Source organism: Podospora pseudocomata, assembly GCF_035222375.1.
Source record: "Podospora pseudocomata strain CBS 415.72m chromosome 2 map unlocalized CBS415.72m_2, whole genome shotgun sequence".
Lineage (NCBI taxonomy): Eukaryota > Fungi > Ascomycota > Sordariomycetes > Sordariales > Podosporaceae > Podospora > Podospora pseudocomata.
Genome location: NW_026946365.1, coordinates 214,042 through 229,043, shown reverse-complemented (window position 1 = coordinate 229,043; position 15,002 = coordinate 214,042). Strand labels below are relative to the sequence as shown.

Here is a 15,002-nt window from a genome sequence, read left to right as displayed (position 1 = left end):
CATTACCGAGTGGTTTACGCTCGTACGGAACACCAAGGCCAAGTACGGTATTGTAGATGACGGTATCTACAACTTCGACGAGACTGGGTTTATGATGGGTATTATCTTCGCGGGCATGGTAGTTACGACTTCAGACGGCCTTAGCAAGGCAAACTGCTCCAGGCTGGCAACCGCGAATGGGCAACGGTAATCCAGGGAGTCAACGCCCTCGGCTGGGCCATCCCTCCTTTCATCATCTTAGCCGCGCAGTACCACCTTGCCAACTGGTATACCGAGTGCAACCTACCGTCTAGCTGGCGCATCGCAACCACCGATAATAGCTGGACTACCAATGCGGTAGGCCTAGATTGGATTAAGCACTTCGAGTATTACACAGCGTCTCGCACAAAGGGCAAATACCGGTTATTGATCCTCGACGGCCACGAAAGCCACCACTCGGCCGAATTCGAGCGCCAATGCCAGCAGAACAATATTATCACGCTCTGTATGCCTCCGCATTCCTCCCACCTCCTTCAGCCACTCGATGTTGGCTGCTTTGGGCCGCTAAAACAGGCGTACGGTCGCCAGATCGAGGACTTGATGCGCGCGCATATCAACCACGTAAGCAAGGTCGATTTCCTCTGTGCCTTCCGCGAGACCTTCTTCGCCTCTATAACGGAGAAGAATATACAGGGTGGCTTTGCAGGTGCTGGCCTTGTACCGTACGATCCAGAAAGGGTGCTTTCCAAGCTGGATGTAAAGCTTTGTACGCCAAACACCCCGACCTCACGGCCCGGTACTCCACAACCTTGGGTATTCCAGACACCACCCAACTCCCGAGAAGCCAACTCACAGTCAACGCTCATTAAGACTCGTATTACCAACCATCAAAATAGCTCCCCGACTTCGATGTTAGCTGCTGTAGACCAGCTTACTAAGGGTACGATGGCTGTGATGCACCAGGTGGCCCTCCTTCAGTCAGAGAACGCTTCGCTCCGCAAGGCCAATGAGGCACTAAGTAAGCGCCGGAGAGCTAAAAAAACACGTGTACGGCTCGGAGGATCACTTGCTATACAGGATGCACATGATCTACTGGACCAAAAGGCTGTGGGTGCGGAGGGAGTGCAAGAAACGCAGCAGGATGGTAGTGGTGCAGGGGGGGTCCGTACGAAGGTTCGGTGCTGTGGTGTGTGCGGCAAGCCTGGCCATAATGCGCGCACTTGCCAGGAGGCTGAAGAAGCCACAGATTCAGCTGCTTCTGATGTAATTATAGTCGGTTCCTAGTGTTGTGGTCTAGCAATTGAGGATAGTTGTAATAGAGTAGTAGAAGGTGCCTCACTTACTGATATGCCTCACTCACTGATAATGTACGTTATGTCGAATATACTTATATTAGAATGCCTTCTTACATTATTAGGTAAAATAATTAACAGTTAACAAATTACGAAGTAGAATAGTAAAGGTACTATTTTAGTATTAAAAGAAACATTAGAATTAGTATTTGGTGGGAGACTAATTATCGATACTAAAGGATTCAAGGTATAATCACTATACTTATAATAAAAACTAAAAATACTAATAAAAGCACTTCGATTTTAATCAGCAGAGCTTTACCGACTATACTATAGTTTTTTTCTAATAATTACTGATTATCAAATAATACAATTTTATAACATTAAAAATCTTTGTGATAGTAAGTGAATGATAGAAACTAGAAAATCTTGTAAATATATTTCTTCCATAACCTTTACTTGCAGAAGATTATATAATAATTAGGACTTTTCTTTGAATATATTAAATCATAAAGAAGTATAAAAATTAGTCATTATATAATGTAGATATTTATTTTTATAAAATCGGAATTGATAATATGCTGAAAAAACAATAAAGAACTAAAATTACAAAATATAAACATTATATCAATAATAGGGATAATTTTTTACTAAATTACTATAATAATAGTAAGTTGGAGTTGTGTAGGGAGTAGGGAGTAAGTCAAAAGAAAAAAATGTAAATATAAAAGGGAATATAAGCTGGGTGGAGTACGGGTAAAGTAGGGTAGAAATATCTCATAAAGTAAGTATGTTACCTACGTACCTTCTTTTTTTCAAACCCTGATATTACGGTGGCGCCAGGAATATAATATTGACCTTAATTTATTTAAACCTCGGCTTTGTAATAAAAATTATAATACAGTGTTAATACATATATATATATATATTCAAATAGACATAAGATTGTGGAAAATAATGAACAACTTAAGACACAGAATAGATTGTTTTAACTTTTAACATATTTTTTTCCACGATTATTTCCTAATATAAATGTTTATTCACAAACTTTATTACTAAAAAATTATTGAAGTAATAAGGACAGCTATACTCATGATTTCAAAATAAAACAAGTATAATTATTCAAGTATATAAGATAAACAATATAAAATAAACAAAATAAAATAAAGTATATGATACAAAGTCACTTAAATATAATAAATGATAGGTAAGAAAAAATATTTCATACCAAACAACATTAGCTTTACTTTTAAATTAAATAATTTATACTAGACAAATGCCTTATAATTTGATGGATTAACTAATATGAAATTTCGATTATTAAATGCTTATAAGGGCTACGTAGAGTTTTAAAATAAATCACCAAAAATATGTTCAGGATGAAATATTTCTGAAGAGTATAGGAAAAAATTTAATAACATAAATATAAGCGATCAATGTAGTAAAGTAAATGGGATATCAAAAATACATAAAAATATAGAAATTAATAGAGTATAATTAAAACTAATATGATAGCATAAAGAATCTACAAGTTTTAAGGGTACTGAGTATTAATGTATATTTAATGGTTATTTTTAACAGACTCTTATATATTGGAAAACCTTTAATCAAACCCTTTTCAATTCTAAATCTAATGCTGAGGTTTGTACGAAAACTAGTACTAAACATATTATTCAATATACATTTCATGAATATTAATAAGAAATTAATGAAATATACCATTCAAATAATGTATTTCAATACTTATAATAACCGTGCTGTTATATTTAATGTATTAATTACATATATATTGGTATTACAAATATCATAGTAAAAAGGTACCATAATTATTCAAATTTAAATGATAGTACCTTTTCAATTCCGAACATCATAACTTTGCATTTTATATAAACATATAGCATATCTATAATACAACAATACTAAAACCCTTCTATACATAAAGCATATTATTAATATTTTCAATAAAGTAATACTTTAAATTTCATGAATTCCTATAACAATACTTTTTTTACTATAAGAATATATATACAGGTTATAATATTTATACGGTTTTATGCTGAACCAACTTCATTTTTCGGTTTCTTTTTCATAATCACTTTCCTTAAATATTGTACTTACTTTGTTCATGTAATATTCTTCATTATATAATGAAAACTTTTCCCTATATCTTATACCCTTTGATGGATTTCTTCCTGTTAAATATGAAATTTATATAACGTGCGTGATAAGCGAGTTAGCCAGACAAGCGAGTTAGCCACTTTCCATGCGACATGCCTCCTCCACACAAAACGCCAAATTCTTCCACAACCAACAATGGAAACCCTTTCGTACGAAGCTAGGGTAAATCTAGCACTCGAAGCTATGCAAAGGAACCCAAAGCTCAGTAACCGAGCCGCAGAAGAGATCTACAACATCAATAAGGATACCCTTCGAAACCGACGCGCTGGCCGGCCTACACGACGAGATATTCCAGCTAACTCGCGCAAGCTTACCAATCTAGAGGAGCAAACGATTGTTCAATATATAATTGAGCTATGCACACGCGCATTTCATCCCCGGCTTTCGTATGTGGATGATATGGCCAATCGATTGCTACGCGAACGCGACGCGCCTCCTGTTGGCGTACGATGGGCTCACAACTTCGTTAAGCGCCAACCAGAACTTCGGACGCGTTTTACGCGTAAATACGACTACCAGAGGGCCAAATGCGAAGATCCAAATGTTATTAGCGAGTGGTTTGCAGGGGGGTCTCGTACGAAGATTCGGTGCTATAGTGTGTGCGGCAAGCCTGGCCATAATGCACGTACGTGCCAGGAGGCTGCAGAATCATCTGATTGTTACGCCCCAAGCGTAATACCCCTGTACAGGAACCACTGGGTTGTACCTGTCAGAAAGAAAGGAGTCCATGGTCTGTTAGCGGTGGCCATGGTCTATTAGCGGTGGCCATGGTCTGTTGGCCGCGGCCAAAAGCAAGCAATACAAGCACACTGAGCAAGGTACAAGGATACCTCAGAAACATATGTAGATAGCTTCACATAAATAGGGGGGAGCGCCGGGCGCTCCCCGTGTCGAAAAATCTGATTCCTCATGCAAGCAATCAAGTTCATTTGTCTACAATCTACTCTCAGTAGCTCTTTGTTAGAACAACCTGTTGTTGACAGTGAACCCATGTCTGAGACGCTTGTCACAACCTTCGATCATCCTGTCATATTCACCTCTGGCGTACTGCCTTGCAGTCTGTATCCATTCCTGGTGCAGGTTGTAACACTGATTCATCTGTTTTTGATGCAGTTATTGTTATTTCTTAGTGTTATGGTTGCGCAATTGAGGGTAGTTATAGTGAGGTAGTAGAAAGTGGCTAACTCGCTTGTCTGGCTAACTCGCTTATCACGCACGTTATTCTCAATTTACAAATTAAATTATTTTTAAACCATGTTCATTTAAGTTATTAATATGTCTTTAATAATCTTCTAGATCAAAAGCTTCTTTATTGTCACGAAGCTTAGGTCCTACAAGTCAAGGCCAATATAGTATTCCGTAGCTAAACTAATTGTGAAGAAGAAAAGAAAGGTAAGTGTGGTAGGCCTGCTCGCTCTCCCAGATATCCATGCCCTGCCCTGTGCTACTTCTTCCTGCTCTCCCATTAGCCGCAGTCCTGTCCTCAGCCCTCGTCCTCAGCCCTGGTCCTCCCAACCCTAACCCAGTATCCTGCTCCAGGATATATGTCGTCACATTTATGCTTTTTCTTTTACCGTTTTAACAAACTAATACTTTAAAAAACTAAAAGTAGGGTTCGTTGATTATTTATTTTATTAAATAATTAAGTAACATCAAATATAGGAGAATTTAGACAGAAATATATAGAAAGAAAATAACGTGAAAATTTGTTATTGATGTTATTAATTGGTATGAGAAACAGGGGAAAATATTAGTAGAGTTATGGATAATTAATAATATGAAGGATATTCAAAAGGTAAGTTATTAGTACTATAACATGATATGTTTATCAGTTTTTCTCTTTTCTTTGAAATAATGAATAATTTTATATTCCTATTAATATATCAATAGGAAGTTAGAGGAAAAAACAAAGTAAAAACAGAATAGTTCCATATTCAAAAATGTCTTAAATAGTAGAGTCACTGGGACATTTATTAAAGAGATTAAATCTTATAAATGATATAAAGTATATTTTTGTTACGTAAATATAGCAAATTACAGATATATCAAAATCGTGAAATTAAAAAGTTCGTTCTATTTTATAAAGCTATTATAGTTATTATTGACTTTCGTATGATGTAAAATAAAAATGTTTTACTTCAGATTATAAATCTAAATTGTACTAACGTACATTATCAGTGAGTGAGGCATATCAGTAAGTGAGGCACCTTCTACTACTCTATTACAACTATCCTCAATTGCTAGACCACAACACTAGGAACCGACTATAATTACATCAGAAGCAGCTGAATCTGAGGCTTCTTCAGCCTCCTGGCAAGTGCGCGCATTATGGCCAGGTTTGCCGCACACACCACAGCACCGAACCTTCGTACGGACCCCCCCTGCACCACTACCATCCTGCTGCGTTTCTTGCACTCCCTCCGCACCCACAGCCTTTTGGTCCAGTAGATCATGTGCATCCTGTATAGCAAGTGATCCTCCGAGCCGTACACGTGTTTTTTTAGCTCTCCGGCGCTTACTTAGTGCCTCATTGGCCTTGCGGAGCGAAGCGTTCTCTGACTGAAGGAGGGCCACCTGGTGCATCACAGCCATCGTACCCTTAGTAAGCTGGTCTACAGCAGCTAACATCGAAGTCGGGGAGCTATTTTGATGGTTGGTAATACGAGTCTTAATGAGCGTTGACTGTGAGTTGGCTTCTCGGGAGTTGGGTGGTGTCTGGAATACCCAAGGTTGTGGAGTACCGGGCCGTGAGGTCGGGGGTGTTGGCGTACAAAGCTTTACATCCAGCTTGGAAAGCACCCTTTCTGGATCGTACGGTACAAGGCCAGCACCTGCAAAGCCACCCTGTATATTCTTCTCCGTTATAGAGGCGAAGAAGGTCTCGCGGAAGGCACAGAGGAAATCGACCTTGCTTACGTGGTTGATATGCGCGCGCATCAAGTCCTCGATCTGGCGACCGTACGCCTGTTTTAGCGGCCCAAAGCAGCCAACATCGAGTGGCTGAAGGAGGTGGGAGGAATGCGGAGGCATGCAGAGCGTGATAATGTTGTTCTGCTGGCAGTAGCGCTCGAATCCGGTCGAGTGGTGGCTTTCGTGGCCGTCGAGGATTAACAACCGGTATTTGCCCTTTGTGCGGGACGCTGTGTGATAGTCGAAGTGCTTGATCCAATCTAGGCCTACCGGATTGGTAGTCCAGCCATTATCGGTTGTTGCAATGCGCCAGGTGGCTGGAAGGCTGCACTCTTGATACCAATTGGCGAGGTGATATTGCACGGTTAAGATCATGAATGGCGGGATAGCCCAACCTAAAGCATTTACGCCCTGAATAACCGTAGCCCACTCACAATTGCCAGGCTGGACCTGTTTGGCCTTACTACGGCCATCAGAAGTTGTAACGACCATGCCCGCGACGATAATACCCATCATAAACCCAGTCTCGTCGAAGTTGTAGACATCGTCATCCACGATACCGTACTTGGCCTTAGTGTTCCGCATAAATGCAAACCACTCGCTAATAACCTTTGGATCCTCGCACTTAGCCCTCTGGTAGTCGTATCTACGCGTAAAACGCGTCCGGAGCTCTGGCTGGCTGTTACGCCCCAAGCGTAATACTCCCGTACAGGAACCACTGGGTGGTACCTGAGGTGCTGGGACACCTCAGCCAATCATTGGGCCAGGGATATGGAAAGACCCATAAGCCCCCATACGACCAATCAGGAGGTGCTCAGTCTGATCAGTGGCCAAGACCACTGAGCACACTGAGCACATCGATCATGAAAGGTTGCTCAGTCTGCCCAGCCGCCAAGACCACTAAGCACACTGAGCAAGGTACAAAGATACTTCAGAAACATATGTAGATAGCTTCACATAAATAGGGGGGAGTGCCCAGCGCTCCCCATGTCGAGGAATCTGATTCCTCATGCAAGCAATCAAGTTCATTTGTCTACAATCTACTCTCAGTAGCTCTTTGTTAGAACGACATGTTGTTGACAGTGAACCCCATGTCTGAGACGCTTGTCACAACCTTCGATCATCCTGTCATATTCACCTCCGGCGTACTGCCTTGCAGTCTGTATCCACTCCCGGTGCAGGTTGTAACACTAGCTAAGTTTCCACAAGTAAGAAAGTAAAACTATTATTTAAATACATTTTATATATCTCATGTTTGCTCTACTTTCTTTTTTTTCACTTAGACTCTTATTAAATTACGGCATATACTTCAGTCTATTACCCGGGCATTTTCCAGGCTACAACAATTTCCCTCTGTAAGATGACTAGATACTTAGGGAGCCCCCGACAAATTGGAAGAAGCTCAGGCGGCCTTTAGGCACGGAACTGGAGTGTACATTGGCCTCCAGTAACGCGACGGTTTTCCGCTCAACATATCAAATCCCAGCAGCCTATAGAGCCTAGTGTTACAACCTGCACCAGGAATGGATACAGACTGCAAGGCAGTACGCCGAAGGTGAATATGACAGGATGATCGAAGGTTGTGACAAGCGTCTCAGACACGGGTTCACTGTCAACAACAGGTTGTTCTAACAAAGAGCTACTGAAAGTAGATTGTAGACAAATGAACTTGAATTGCTTGCATGAGGAATCAGATTCCTCGATACGGGGAGCGCCCGGCGCTCCCCCCTATTTATGTCAAGCTGTCTACATATATTTCTGAAGTATCTTTGTACCTTGCTCAGTGTGCTCAGTGGTCTTGGCCACTGATCAGACTGAGCAACTCCTGATTGGTTGCACGGGGGCTTGTGGGTCTTTCCATCCCTGGCCCAATGATTGGCTGAGGTGCCCAGCACCTCGGGTACCACCCAGTGGTTCCTGTATAGGGGTATTACGCTTGGGACGTAACACCTAGCTTCCATGGGGATGGCTTTATGTTTTGCCCACTTCGCGAAACAGCCCGACATGTCGTTCTGCGATACAGATCAGCGCGAAAAACGATGCAGGGATTATGTTACTATAGTGCTGTGTAGCTAGTTGAGCTAAAATTCCCATCGTAAAGTTCAGGAGCTCTGAGTCTTCCTGGACATTGTCCTTAAGTCTCGATGTCATGTTCGTAGAGTAGAGACTGAATTGGGTTGTTTCCGATGTCCCTGTGAAACAAACGTTTCCTTCCTTTTAGCCATGGCAAGCCAGTTTCGACGGCCTATTATTTCCACCAATGAACTAAGTTTCTCCGCATCATGTTTGTATTTTGCCGGCTCCAAGCTTTTGCAACAAGGGGTACTACTACCTCCAGTTGTCAAACCCCTGTATGCCACACGCAACCCGAGCTAGGCATTGCAACGCAACCTTTCTTGTGTTGACAGAATTCTTCAATATAGGATAAAATGGAGACGTCCTTATGACCAATAACTAACTCGTTGTCTTGAAGTTGTATACTATTTCCTGTTGGTTTTCCTATCTAGCAATGATGGTGAGCAGATTGAGTTTCCTGCGGCTTGCAACCTATGCACCACATCTAGTAGCAGCTGTTTCGTACAGCGTGCTATCATCGCCTCCATCGAATGCCAGTCCTCTCCTAGATCCGGCGCCGGTGGGCGTGTCGTAGGTCAACTCCTGTCTCCCCTCGAGTGAAACTCAAGGCACCTCTGGCTGACATTCTAGGACAGACTGGAATTCTTCACTTTCCCTGGCTACATGGAAAATGTCACGGCCACCATGACGTGCTTGAAGAACTTCAAAGATCTCACCGGCTCATGGCCGCCGGTAAGGGTTGGTGGAACAACGCAGTAAGCATATCTTGTATGAAGACACCTCGGGTTCACGCTCTAATGGATATCACCAGAGACCGGGCAACATATAATGCCCAATCATCGGCAGCAGTCACTTACTCTGTCAGCAACCCCGCTGATGCACCCATGAGTCTGACGTTTGGCCCTTCGTTTTTCGACTTGGCGGCCTCATACCCCGGGAAGGTTATAATTGGACTCAACAGGCGACTGAATAATCTGGGCAACACTCTCGCAGCTTCAAGGCTCGCTCACCAAAGGATGAGAAACCTGGACTCGATCGAGCTCGGCAACGAACCCAACTTCTACACGAATAGCGACCCGATCGCTGGTGGCACCTGGAACGCAGCTCGGGACCGTGCCAGTCAGGTTGAATGGCAGAGGGCCTTGGCCAGCAATCTGACAACTTCCAGCATCATCTCCGCGGGCGTCTTCTTTGGGACAGACAAATTCAACAATGCGAATCTGGCCAGAGAGGAAGGAAACGCGATGACAGCTGTCAAAAATTTCAACTCGCATAATTACCCACAGTGGGCAGGGACCTACAATTTGGCAAGACTCATGAGCCATAGCGCGATTGCGACACAGATTGCACCCTTCAAGGCTGAAGCTGCAGCAGCCAGAGCTGCTGGCAAGGACTATATCATGGGGGAGACAAACAGCGCAACCCAAGGTTTGTCCTATATAACGTCTGTGTTTTCTGCGGCTACTAACAGCATTCTCGCAGGAGGGGGTGGCATAAGCCCAACATTCGGCGCCGCTTTGTGGATCGTAGACTATGTCGCCCAGTCCCTATTATTGGGCATCAAGTCTATCTACTTCCACCAGGGAACTATCGGAAACTGCCAGTACTGTTGGTGGGGCAGGTTCAGTATGGGAAACCCTTATTATGGGGCTTACTTCATCACGGCGGCCCTGGCAGAAGCACAAAGAATTGCTCCGTTGGATAGCTTCTCGAATAACTTTGGGGGATACGCCATCTACAAGGACAACAAGCCCATCCGAATCTTGCTCATCAACTCCAACTACTACGAATCGGGGACCAGATCGAGAGAAAGCTTCACGTTGACTGGACTGCCTTCCGGCCTCACGAGCGTCCTGTCCAAAAGACTGACTGGGAGTAGTGCTACTTCCAGATCCGACAGGTCTAGTCCCGCCACCTTTGGTGGTCAGACTTTTCAAGACGGAACATGTGTGAAACAAGGAATCGAACAGGTGGAGGAGGCTAGCGTGAGAGCGGGGAGTGTTACGTTGAGCTTGGCCGCGTCCGAGGCATTGCTGGTGTATCTGTGAAGACGTTCCTCGAGATTTTCTCGTGAAATTGCTCGGGAAGTTCATCCGTGGCGGATGAATGTGTCATAGGAGCCATGTCACGACAAATGCATCGTTGGATGAGATGCTGTAAATACACTGATGCTGGTGCACGTACCTACCTCCTGAGAGACAGGTACGACTGATATAACTACTTCGAGAGCACCGAGTGGTTTGTATCATACGTTGTCATGTAGAAAACAGATACGATCAGCAGCTAAGCTCAAACTTGCTATGTGTTGCAGAAGGCTCGGGATGATCGCCGGGAGACTTGGTTGCTCTATGGGTTCCTTGTTAAACTGTTACCAACCATCCAAGATTGGTTCCAACATCGCCTACATGGAGTTACCTTAACTCGACTTTGGTTTATCGTGTGTTCAGCTAGGCCAAGACCTCTGTTTCCACCCTGAGCACCCTTACATACTCACCCACCTAGTTGCTCGCAGACAGCAAGATAAGAAGGCCACTGGTCGAGGCTTGCAACCAGTCGGATACGATTTCACAATGGAGCTTGCGTCGAGCAGTTTGTAAGTAGTAGGTCTTCGTTTTGAACTACTAATATTCTCCAAATGTCTCTAATGAGTTTTGCAAGGAAAGGTTTGCTTAGGTAGGTGCCCATACTATCAACTTTTCAATAAGAAAGACTCCAGCCATACGAATCCAACAAAGAAGTTAAACTGCTGCCAGCATTCCCACTGTACACACCGCAACACTCAAGATCCCCACAAGACCAAATCGAGTCGTCAAGCTACTTCCTCCGGAAATGATGTTGGCAGGCTCCGTAGGGTGGTCTGGGGAAACCATGGTGGTTGTTATGATGGGGTTTCCACCATGTCCGACAAAACCGGTCGCCGAGGAAGCCACGCCAGATGCTGTTTCGGTCACGTCGTGGGTCACAAAGGGCTCCTCGTCACTGGTGATTCCGCCCTTGTCTCTTTTGTCTGTCCCTTTCTCACGACCCTGGCCACCGCCGCTCTCTCCTACCGGCATCGGTTTTGGGGCTTGGTTTGGCACAGGTCCAGTTGTGACATTTGTCATGGAGATGCTTTTCCAGCTTCCGGACAAATCCGAGTAAAAATAGCTCGCCGCTGGATTCAGATTCGTGACCGAGACGCTCTCTACGTACATGGTAAACGGCCCCTGGGTGTAGTTGGTGACGCCGCCGGCCCAGTCAATTGTCCCGTTTGGATTATTTGAATCCCCTCCGGCCCAAATGCCCAGTTTCAGCCTCATGGGCGTCTGAGGAAAATTGCGGCCACCGAGGGCATCTTGATAGGCCAGGGTTCTGACAATGGCACCGTCGATATACCATGTTACTAGGCTTGGGGTCCAGTCGATGGTGTAGTTATGTATCAGCCCTTGGGTGTCTCCCATGGCGGTCTTGCCGCCACGGTCCCAGGTGGTTGTGTTCCCTTTCCCAAAGTAGTTGGTTTGCACCTCTTTCCGTTCGCCGCCGATCCATTCCCAGTCAATTTCGTCCAAGTCATCCGACTCTAGGACCACACAACTGACGATGCCCGTGCCACTGGCTGCCCTCAAGTGCACCTCGGCACGGCCAAAAAAGAAGTACCAGGCTGTCTCTATGGTGGGGGAGTCACCTTGCTTGTTGATAGTGAAGGCAGCGCCGAAATTGGGCGTGTACGTGACGGACCCCGTGCCAACAGATGACCAATGGTTGTTGTCCGGGCCATTGCGGAAGTCAATGCTGTACTTGGGAACGGGCAGGCCAACATCAGGGGGACAGCGCTCTGCACAAAGTCTGGTCAGCTGCCATCTGTCCCTTGAGAGGACCTCAAACGGCTATCTGGGCACTCACTGGCCGTTGGGTTACAGCTTGTGTAGGTTTGGGCGGTGGCCAGGGCACACAAGGCCACGGCACCTAGCAGCAGAGAACGAGGCCACGACGGAGAGAGAGAGCAGCGCATGATCAAAACCAGGCGGTTTTTACGCTAAAAGCCATCGACGAGAGCGCGGTTAAAGGATGGAGGCGGTTGTCAGGGTGCTCTCGGAACGAAGCGAGAAGATCAGGGTTAACCGGAAGTCCGCAGGCTGCTAGCAGTGGTTTGCCAGCAAGCCATCTGAACATAAGGTTATGGGAACCAGAGAAATGATCGAGACGGGGCGCCGCCACCTCGTCAGCTCTGGGGGCCCATCCCGCCTGTCACCCTCCAAGAGGTAGCACATGCAACAGCGAAGGGAGTACGTGATTCCGAGGAGACATCAAAGTTCCGTTGTGCAGAACCGCTGGCGTGGGCTGCCATGTCCTGGTCTGCCACGGGGGGAGACGGTGTTTTGTTTTTCCCATTCCCGATCAAGTTGTGTATCATTAGATTCTCGCATGCTCTTGAAATAACCAAACGCCGCCGAACGCCAGTGCTATGCAATGCAGCAGATACCGCGACACACCAAAGAAGACACATGGTATTAGTAAACGGGGTTAGAACCTGGCATGGCCGTGTTAGCTTGGACACTTCCCCCACCTCTAAAAGCCAGTTGGGTTGGCAAACTGACCTGATCTCGTAGCTCCCGGCCCTCGTCATGTACCTCACCCACTTGACGCTGGAGTAGTTGCTCTTCTCGAATACTTTTAGGTATCGGACCAGCAGCCCGGAGCTGGTGAACATCAAGAGGCTGAAGCTCATACTCAGTGGCGGTCGGCTCCAGGCCTTTTGGTTGGTCATGCTGGTCAGCTCGGCCTCGGCGCTCAGCACGAACTCGCTCTGGCCGGTGAAGCGGCCGATTTTCCAGACTATGTTGTTTTCCGACGGCTCGTACTTGGCCTTTCCCTGGGTGCACCGCTCCGTGATCCTAGCCGTGTTAAGGGGGGTCGGGATGCGGACAATAACGTTGGTGGCAAAAAGCTTGGAGCCAAAGTTGGCGCGCACACCGATGCTGTACTCGACCTTTGTCTTGCCGACCTCGTTGACGATGGCGTGGACCTTGAAGGGCAGATTGACGTTTTCGGTGGCACGGTAGCGCATCAGCTCAAACTCGCCGTCAGGCGGCACAAACGAGATGATGCGGTCGCTGTCAAACTTGCCCAGCTTGACGCATTGGTGGAACTGGCAGTCCTCCAGCGTCACACTGCCGGCAGCCGCCTTGGTTGCCTTGCTCCCCTGCCTGTTCCCGCTCGGAAGAGTCTGCATGCCGTCGTTGTCAAGAAGCAGGCGGTCGTTGAGGCCAAACTTGCACTCGGGTGTCCCGCTCAGGTAGGCGCGCATGATAATCTGGCCGGTGACGTCGGCTCGGAGCACGGAGCCGGTTGCGCTCATCAGAAGATTCACATCCTCAATGACATCGACAAAGGCCTCGTTCTTGCGGTACTTGACATCAGCCTTGCGCCACGACAGCGCGCCCGTGGCCTGCATGGTGATCTTGGCCGAGTCCTCGACGGCGCGTTCCGACCTGACGCCCTCGGTGGTGATGTACATCTTGAGCGTGTCGGTCTCGGTGTTTTGGGGATAGCCAAAGTCGATAATTTCTGCGCAAAAGGGAGAGAGAGAGAGCACCGTTAGCAGCGGCCGCCGCGGCAGACAACAGGCAGATAAGCAAACAAGACAAACACACCATCCAGGAGCTCATAAACCAGGACGAAGTTGTTCTTGACGGCCTCCTCGTCAAACTTGGCAAAGTAGCCACGGCCGAGCTGGATCAAGCGGTAGAGAAACTCGAAAACGAGAGCGGCATTGGCGTTGCTCTTGGTGATGGCCACCAGGTAAATGTTCTCGTGCTTGACATGGCTGAAGGTGGTGCTGCCGAGGGTCAGGATGGGTGAGCGGACCTGGGCATTGCTGATGACCTGAATGCGGAAGACATCGGCGAGACGCGGGCGGCAGTCGTTGCGAAAGGCACGGAAGATTAGATTCTCGCCCTTCTGGTTGAAGATGAGGATTCCCGACAGCATTGTGAGGTTGGCCTGCTGTCCGCGTGGTGGTTGCAGCTCAGCTTCAATTGGATCGGGGGATATTACGGAGTAGGTGGTTCAAATCGGCCGGGGACGCGCTGCGAGGAAGGGCACCCGACACGGGTCGGGTCCAGGCACCGATGGACAGCACAGGCAGTTTCAAGCTGGACAGGAGCCCCGTGCTTGGGCGGTCAGGGGCAGCCCCTTACCTAACCCCCGCCTTCAGCTGGCGGGCGGCCCGTTCGATATTTGTGAACGATACCTAAGGGTGAAGGGCAAGTGCACGAGCCACAGTGTGACCCGCAGTACCTACAGAATAACACTACCTACCTACTTACCTCTTACCTCTCTTGCTGCAGCGTCGTCATCATCATCATCATACGGCGGTCACTTGACCTGCTGACGCTAGCAGACAACAGCACTTCCAGATGTGCCACTTGGCTCTTCGGATGCAACCGATGCTGATGAAGCTGATCCGACACCTAGTACTATAGCAGCCCCAGATGCATGATCTGCACCCACCCGTCCAATGGCAGCCAGCAGCCAATTGCCAGTGACTTCAATAGCAACCATGATGTCATGGGTTGGAGCCCCTGT

The 15,002-nt window shown here is 46.6% G+C and overlaps 3 protein-coding genes across 3 annotated transcripts; 1 reads left to right on the top strand and 2 right to left on the bottom strand.

The window, feature by feature from the left end:
* The first annotated feature begins 8,795 nt into the window (after positions 1 to 8,795).
* On the top strand, positions 8,796 to 10,748 carry QC762_001320 (uncharacterized protein). The gene is made up of 4 exons (XM_062882961.1): positions 8,796 to 9,005; positions 9,071 to 9,190; positions 9,247 to 9,863; positions 9,918 to 10,748. Exons 1-4 carry the CDS (start codon positions 8,869 to 8,871, stop codon positions 10,481 to 10,483), a joined length of 1,440 nt encoding a protein of 479 aa, XP_062746636.1. The 5' UTR covers positions 8,796 to 8,868; the 3' UTR covers positions 10,484 to 10,748.
* Positions 10,749 to 11,022: 274 nt separating this feature from the next.
* CRH1_1 (transglycosylase) lies at positions 11,023 to 12,426 on the bottom strand (the record flags this gene model as incomplete). The annotated part of the gene is made up of 2 exons (XM_062882960.1): positions 11,023 to 12,249; positions 12,318 to 12,426. The coding sequence occupies 2 exons, from the start codon at positions 12,424 to 12,426 to the stop codon at positions 11,174 to 11,176; spliced, it is 1,185 nt and encodes a 394-aa protein (XP_062746635.1). The 3' UTR covers positions 11,023 to 11,173.
* Positions 12,427 to 12,938: 512 nt separating this feature from the next.
* On the bottom strand, positions 12,939 to 14,699 carry APM4 (clathrin associated protein complex medium subunit; the record flags this gene model as incomplete). The annotated part of the gene is made up of 3 exons (XM_062882953.1): positions 14,069 to 14,699; positions 13,013 to 13,982; positions 12,939 to 12,945 (listed from the first exon to the last, which is right to left on the bottom strand). Exons 1-3 carry the CDS (start codon positions 14,403 to 14,405, stop codon positions 12,939 to 12,941), a joined length of 1,314 nt encoding a protein of 437 aa, XP_062746634.1. The 5' UTR covers positions 14,406 to 14,699.
* Positions 14,700 to 15,002: the final 303 nt, after the last annotated feature.

Bases quoted from the DNA above. Each gene is read 5' to 3' on its own strand.
- QC762_001320 (XM_062882961.1), top strand. From the start codon at position 8,869: ATGATGGTGAGCAGATTGAGTTTCCTGCGGCTTGCAACCTATGCACCA. The intron at 9,191-9,246 runs GTAAGCATATCT...GGATATCACCAG, and splicing joins AGGGTTGGTGGAACAACGCA to AGACCGGGCAACATATAATG. The intron at 9,864-9,917 runs GTTTGTCCTATA...GCATTCTCGCAG, and splicing joins GACAAACAGCGCAACCCAAG to GAGGGGGTGGCATAAGCCCA.